Source organism: Drosophila rhopaloa, unplaced genomic scaffold, assembly GCF_018152115.1.
Source record: "Drosophila rhopaloa isolate 14029-0021.01 unplaced genomic scaffold, ASM1815211v1 contig_115, whole genome shotgun sequence".
In the NCBI taxonomy this organism is placed as follows: Eukaryota; Metazoa; Arthropoda; class Insecta; order Diptera; family Drosophilidae; genus Drosophila; species Drosophila rhopaloa.
Genome location: NW_025334990.1, coordinates 6604712 through 6612579, shown reverse-complemented (window position 1 = coordinate 6612579; position 7868 = coordinate 6604712). Strand labels below are relative to the sequence as shown.

At 38.3% G+C, this 7868-nt stretch overlaps 1 protein-coding gene across 1 annotated transcript; it reads left to right on the top strand.

Annotated features, from left to right (window-relative positions):
* Window positions 1–972: 972 nt before the first annotated feature.
* On the top strand, window positions 973–7624 carry LOC108051915 (prohormone-3). The gene is made up of 6 exons (XM_017134202.2): window positions 973–994; window positions 3631–3983; window positions 4848–4974; window positions 6782–7007; window positions 7063–7168; window positions 7247–7624. The coding sequence occupies exons 2-6, from the start codon at window positions 3723–3725 to the stop codon at window positions 7259–7261; spliced, it is 735 nt and encodes a 244-aa protein (XP_016989691.2). The 5' UTR covers window positions 973–994; window positions 3631–3722; the 3' UTR covers window positions 7262–7624.
* Window positions 7625–7868: the final 244 nt, after the last annotated feature.

Here is a 7868-nt window from a genome sequence, read left to right as displayed (position 1 = left end):
CTTCCCCAGATGCCAACGTTGCAAGTAAATAAAAAACGAGGTTAACACTTTTAGCTCCAATCAATTGCCAGCGTTTTGCATCTCTTGGAACGCCAGAGGCGGGCTTAAAAAAATCCAGTTTAATTTAAAAATCTATTTAATGACACCTGCATTTAGAACGCATTGGGAATTATAGCATCATTAGAGTGTCAAAAAATGTATTAGGTAAAGTTAAAGTATTAATGCAGCTTACACTGCTTAGCCATTTTAAAGATAAATGTTTTAATTGTCTAACATAAACTCATTTATTTCGTTATGGTAGCTACAATTTAAAACGTGAATAACTTATATTATTTATTTTACCAGAAAGCAGCTAAGTAAACGTAATAATAATTTAATGCAGCGTATATCCTGCAGCCATATTTTACATTTACAGGGCAAACTTGTCCAACAAGAACATAAATTTAATATATGTACCTGATACGGGTGCAGCCCCATTTTCCTCGTTCTATTCAACCGCAAATGCCCTAAGTGGCTGAAATCATTTGCATATTGAAAATCCAGAGCTAAGTGCGTGGCATGGGCAAACAGACCTTATTATCCTGATGCAAGAAATGTCCTAGGGGGCAGGCTCTTTTCATCTCGTTTTGGCAGGCGAATTGCATGTTTTTCATTTAACAGATTTGCCTGCAGGACGGGCAGTTTATGTTAAGGATCCCATTTTGGTAAAAGTTTGTGGGGGGAGGGTGGTGAAGAGGATTTCTTATTAAATATGCTCTGCTGCCACAAATCATTGTGACGTCATGGCCAAAATTTGAACATCTAAATACACACATATAAACATGTTCCATTAAAATGGATTTCTAGGAGCTTTGACTGCGCCACAAACACACTTAATTCATAAAAATCCAACCGAAAGCTCAACGGGCCAAAAGCTCTGAGGCGGCAGCAAGCCGACAGGTGTTGTTTAAGCCAAGTCAGACAGTCAGTAGCCGACAGGACGAGCAGCCAGCAGGTATGTTGTGTGCCCCACAGATCCCATCCCCCTTCGCGAACGGTGAAAGTGAAAGTTGACACGTGTATCGTATGTGGTATGTGTTATCCGGTGTATGGTGTATATGTCCTGTGAACCGGAGGACGAAGGGTGCGGCGATGTGGTGCAACTAATGCAACTGCACTTTAAATGCATCTGCGGGCGTGTCGCAATCAACTCTGGCAAATGACGGTCTAATTTTCAGCCAAAATGGCACTTTTCCAGGCACTTGTGTGCGGGTAAAAGTTGGGAGCTGTTCGGCATTTGATCCAATTACCCCCCTTGAGTTCTGTCTAAGTTTCGGAAATATGATATGGCACAAAAGGGTATCATGTACGCAATTATAAGTAAATTTGGCGAGGGATTTTGCACACTGAATTTAATCCATTTTATTTGGTAAGCTGCAAGTTGATACTTTGATAAGTTATTTATTTTACCTTTATGACTTACAATTAAGCTTAGGCAAACCTATTTCAATGGTTTAAAAATAATGTAAAATCTTATTTTAAAGTTAAACGCATTATATTATCAGCCATCAATAAAAGGACCAGCTCAGTCAGTTTTAATTATAAACAGCTTAGGACCGTTTTAATGTTTTTTTAAGTGTAAATAAAAAAGCCCCTCTACAGAGACTAAAAACTATACTGCGGTAAAGAGGCTAATATTTGATTCATTAGAACCCTTCCATTCTCCTAACAATACGTAAACACCATTAATTAGTAAAGGTACTAAATTAAGATACCCCCTTAGGCCAACACCATAGTGAGAAGCTTGTTTTAGTTGTCAAAGTTCACACCAAGCATAAGCAAAAGGTCAACTTTTGGTACAAACTGCTGCTCAATTAAGAAACTTTTATCAACTCATCTCCTAAGCGCATACAAACTCCAGACACCTTGCAATTATTGGAAAAGTTTTATGAATTGTGTAAAATATTACTGGAAAACTAACTAATTGCAAAACTTTCAAATCACCCCAAAGCAATTAGCCATATTCAGGGAATGGATTGGACGCGGCCCAAAGTTTAGCCATCGCTGGAAATAGCAGTTTGACACTTTTGACCTGATTAGGACCCGAACGTGAGGACTCTTCAACGGCACTTTAGTAAATTAAGAAACAGGAAGCACCCGGATCAATTATAATTTACCTACCTGGCAACAAAAAAGCTCGCCCTTTTCCAGTTAAACTGCAATTAGTCAAGATTTGATAACCGGCTAAGGACAGTAAATTGAAATTACTGTCCTCGGCTGAAAAGGGGCAACTTGCCAGGCAACAGAACCGCGAAGTTGGCTGACAAGAACTTTGACAAGCCACGTCCGCTGGAAGTAGAAAAAAAGTAATTAACAAAAAGCTGAAAGAGAACCAAAAAGGACTCTTTCTGGTTCTGTTTACTTATTTTGCCCTGGCAACCTCCAAAAGCAGAAGCATTAACGAAATTGCACTCCCACGCCGGAAAAATGCCTGCGACAGGCGGAAAAATGTTATTTCTTGCCTTGAGCATGTCAACAGCCTTTCATTCATTTACTTATTTATGCCAAAACACCAACAACTGTTGCCCATCGACCATTTAGGGGGGTCAAAGCCTGAAATTCAATGTCTGCCATCAAGGTTAGCGATTAGGGAAGCAATCCAGTTAATAATAAAAACTGCCACCCCAATAAGTAGGCTATAACATTTAACATTTGATCTATTTTCAAAACAGATTGATGGTAATACTGTTGATTGCGCTATAATTGGTTATTTTGAAAAAGAATCCGCTTAACAACTAAGTTTGGTTAGAATGTTTACAACTTCTGTTTATGAGGTTATTAAACGAATATTTAAATTCACTTGCTAGAACCTTTTGCATAAATTGTTTTAATTACTTTCCCTAAGGGAAAGCCATCAGGAAACTGAATACAATTAACATACACTTTTAAAATGAAAGGAAAACACACTTTGAGTTTTTGTATTCCCTTAGGCAGGCATAACTTCCAGGGGTTTTATTCCGGCTTAGTATTGTTAATCTACTTTAAATGGTTTTGTGAGAAATGAAAGGAATGGAATAAAAACACTTTTAGACTTAATAGTTTTATTAAGCAAGTTTAAAACCAAATTTTAATTAAGGTCTTTGTTTTTCCTACTTCGTCAGTAAACTCTTTTAAATTTTTAAAAATAGCATACATTTTATAAAAAGGGATACAAATAATTTCCTTAAATTTTGTTTGTTATATATTTAAGATGCAATACCTTAAATTGGTTTCCGGTTAATGGTCAAATTTTTCCGAAGTTCACTGTTATCCGTCGACAACTGCCCATTACGATTTATATATACGACTTTCATCCGGCAATAAAAATGAAGCTATGAAAGCGAGTCAGAGACTGAGAATACATAAATTAAGTCACAGACGTTAATAACACTAAAAGCAAGCCGACAATTTTAATGAGCTGCCTGACAGGAGATTGCTGGAAGCCGTTACAGGAACCACCGATCTGACTCCGGGCTGAAAGGCAGCGATTCATGTGGCACACGCTTCATTGAAGCCCATGTGCACGGAAATGTGCTCGTCCCGGAGGGCAGCTGTCGACTCCCGACTAGGCATACGTTTTAATTAAGCGAATACTCGGTTCTCGTTTCACAGTTTCACAGTTTACCAGGAAACCGGGAAAAGGCCACAACAGGCGGCATCAGCAACGGAAATTCCACGGGCAAGGATGAACTAACGTGGCCGCCATGAGCAACATTCCGAGGTGGGCAGCCCTGCTGCTGCTCCTGGTTTTGGCCCATCAGCTGGACCCCTCGCTCGCCACGCCCCCATCCTCATTCTCATCCGGAAACGCCTGGCAGCGGGCTCTCTTCGGACGCGATTCGCGCAACCTGATGCACCGCAGAGCCCCGTTTCCCCTCGCCGGAGAACTGGGCCTCAATGACTACCTTGGCCCGTACTCCGCCGTCGAGCAGGAGCAGCACCAACCGCTTCCGCCGCCACAACAGGTGAGTGTGGTACATGGATGTTGACGGTAACTGCAGAGTGTACAACTGCTGACAGAGATTGATACTTAATGACTGCAGCCAGAAAATAAATAATATATATCTATCGAAATTGTAAGTGGAAAGTCGTTCCAAGTTAAATCACTTAGAAATATTTTATGTCAGTTCATGACATTTGGACAATAATTTGTGCAGTTATTGTGCACTATTATAATCTGCCTGGAGATAATTTAGCTAAATAAAGCCAGTTTATAAATTAAATTGTAGCCTGAATTTTTGACTTAAAAGACATCTTTTTTTTAAACAAATTTATGATGGATAAAACCAATTTAATTATCAACGCACATGAGGCATGTTAAATATTTAAATAAATATTTAATCCTATACTTATTTAGTTCTATATCTACAGCAAGTTTTTTGTTGACAAATAAAATTTCAACATGCTGTTTTCAAAACCAGGTTTATTAAGTGTCCTGGAAATATTTGAGAGCAAAATATATACCTCTCTGACTAAAGCATAAATGCCTCGTAACTCAACCGCAATGGCTCACAATCTCTTGACACATGCACATTTCAATTCGTATACGCCATGTTGGCAAGCCACAAATAGCCGAAGGCATTTGGCGCAGTGTTGTGCAGCAAATTGAAATTGAAGCCAGAATTCTCGTATGGTTTTATTTGCCACTTCGTTCATCGGTCCCAATCAAGGGAAAGTTCAGAGTTCACAGCGAAGCTCAAATTAATTAACGCACGACAAGTGTCAGCGTTATTGATAACTGACTGCTGCACTGCGTGAGCGGAAATTTACAGCTGAACAAACGCCATTCTAATTGCCACCGCTTTCAACCCATTCTTATATGTACACAGATGCGGCAACAGACCGAAGTTTACGGAATTGTAGAGCCACTGATTGAGGACACTCCCTGCGCCGACCGCGCCTGTTTCGTCAACGAGGATTGCTGTCCCTCCGGGGTCTGCGCCAACACATACGGCGGTAAGTTGGCCTAATTGGATTCCATAATACACTTAGAAATAATTAAAGTGATTTTTAAATTGAACAACCATACCATTAATACAAAGTAACGAGGACGAAAACTAGCGTTAGCTAATTAACTAAGTTACCCTTTTAGTCACACCGATTATTTAATACAGCGTGCGCTTCGATAAAAGCACGATAAAATTAACTCGACTTTTCTTTTTTTAATCAAAAACCTTTAGAAAGTTTCCAATCGATTGGCATTTACAGCAAGCAAATTTTCTTTTAGTCAATTTTTCGCACAAAATTATGAACTAAATGCCAAAATCAGGAAGATCCAAATAATAAACTTGTATTTCGTTTTTTTCATCAAAACCCTGGGAAAAAACGGACAGAGCTCAAAAATTACATTTTGGTCGGTTTTACGCCAAAAATGACAATGTAAAATTAACAATGAAAAATGCTGAAATCCGGATACGTTTTTCTCACATGATGGAATGTCTTACCTCGTTGAATTTGTTATAAAATTTCCAATCGAGTGGCATTCACAGCTCAAAAATTTCATTTTGGTCGGTTTTTCGCAAAAAATGACAATGTAACCCCTTATGAAAAATGCTCAAATCCGGAGATACTGAGATGCTGAAGTCCGGACATCCGGAAAAACCAACCTTTTTCTCGGTTTTTTGATTAAAACCCGTGAAAATAATGGGCAAATGTTGGAATGTCATACCTCATTGAATTCGTTATAAAATTTCCAATCGAGTGGCATTCACAGCTCAAAAATTTCATTTTGGTCGGTTTTTCGCAAAAAATGACAATGTTACCCCTTATGAAAAATGCTGAAATCCGGAGATACGGAAAAATCAACTTTTTTCTCGGTTTTTTTATTAAAACCCGTGGAAATAATGGGCATATGTTGGAATGTCATATCTCGTTGAATTCGTTATAAAATTTCCAATAGATTGGCATTCACAGGTCAAAAATTTCATTTTGGTCGGTTTTTCGCAAAAAATGGCAATGTAACCCCTTATGAAAAATGCTGAAATCGGGACATCCGGAAAAATCAAAATTTTTCTCGGTTTTTTGATTAAAACCCGTGGAAATAATGGGCATATGTTGGAATGTCATATCTCGTTGAATTCGTTATAAAATTACCAATCGAGTGGCATTCACAGCTCAAAAATTTCATTTTGGTCGGTTTTTCGCAAAAAATGGCTTATGAAAAATGCTGAAATCGGGACATCCGGAAAAATCAAAATTTTTCTCGGTTTTTTGATTAAAACCCGTGGAAATAATGGGCATATGTTGGAATGTCATACATCGTTGAATTCGTTATAAAATTTCCAATCGAGTGGCATTCACAGCTCAAAAATTTCATTTTGGTCGGTTTTTCGCAAAAAATGACAATGTAACCCCTTATGAAAAATGCTGAAGTCCGGACATCCGGAAAAACCAACCTTTTTCTCGGTTTTTTGATTAAAACCCGTGAAATAATGGGCATATGTTGGAATGTCATACCTCGTTGAATTCGTTATAAAATTTCCAATCGAGTGGCATTCACAGCTCAAAAATTTCATTTTGGTCGGTTTTTCGCAAAAAATGACTATGTAACCCCTTATGAAAAATGCTGAAATAATGTAACCCCATATGAATAATGTCAAAATCTTGAAGATCCTAAAAATCAACACCTGGATAAAACATAGCTATTGCTATAGTTTTATAAAACTACTATATGCTACGAAAATTGGTTATTGAATAAAACAAAGCAAGGAGCTTTGAGTAAATAACCTTAATTTATTTTTTGAGTGTAAAATATATTTTGCAGAAGGGAAATGCGTTTATATGTTCGGACAAAGGGATGTGTGCCAGCGGCATGCGGACTGTCCACCGGGCAGCGCCTGCATGCTGGTCGCCCAGGAGGGCGTCTGGCGGTGTGAGTCGGAGCCGGAGTCGGGAGGCTCCACATCGCTCCTGAAGGACATATTCGGACTGAGGCAAAAGCAGCCGCTGGGCAGCGAGTGCAGTAGCAGCAGCGACTGTCAGGTAATCAAGTAAGTAACAGAAGTACATCGTATTCGTGGGAGGTCTAAATATTCCATTTCTCAGTGGCATGTGCTGCCAGCAGCAGCGGTTGCACCACCGTGCAGCCATCAAGCTGAGCTGTGGCTATTTTCGGGATGCCTTTGACTGCGTGGACATGGTCGCATCGGAAGTGAGTGGTCAATGCTGAACTAACTAATCCCTTTAGAACACCGTAACTATTTTTAAATTATTGCCATTCTTTGCGCAGCACAACCGCAATTGAGAATAAAAGTCCTTGGCCAGCGAAACAGATAAAGGCAAACAGGAAATGATCAAACCAAATTATTGAAATACAGACAAACATGAAGCGAATTATTTCAATATTAAAACATATCAATATGTTAAACCAATACATATCAAATGGAATTTGCTGTAGCTAAGAGCATTGAAATTTATAATCTGCATATGAATATTAATTATTACTCAAACAATCTTGGATATCTAAATGTGTTTTTAGTAGAAACTCCAAATATACTGACTGAGGCATTCAATGTTAATTACAGAAAGAAGAGTATTCCAATGCAAGTAAACCGTTTCACTTCTAAATGTAAATTGAAAACAATAAATTAATTAGCAAAGATCTTAAGTTTTATGCATTTTATTTCATCAAATAACTTTTTAAATAGCAGGACCCCAGAAATCGCTGGTAAGTTACGTTATTCTCAAAAGGGGTCTGTTCCCTGCTCTTCTACAACGACCTACATAAAATAATACTTATTTAAGTGATGACACGAAAAACTTGTTTATGTAATAAAGGAAAAAATGTAAGAAGTTTCGGAGAGTTTAATGTAATTTTCGATGTTTACAGCGTTGTAAAACTGTACATATCA

Bases quoted from the DNA above. Each gene is read 5' to 3' on its own strand.
- LOC108051915 (XM_017134202.2), top strand. From the start codon at position 3,723: ATGAGCAACATTCCGAGGTGGGCAGCCCTGCTGCTGCTCCTGGTTTTG. The intron at 3,984-4,847 runs GTGAGTGTGGTA...ATATGTACACAG, and splicing joins CGCTTCCGCCGCCACAACAG to ATGCGGCAACAGACCGAAGT. The intron at 7,008-7,062 runs GTAAGTAACAGA...TCCATTTCTCAG, and splicing joins AGCGACTGTCAGGTAATCAA to TGGCATGTGCTGCCAGCAGC.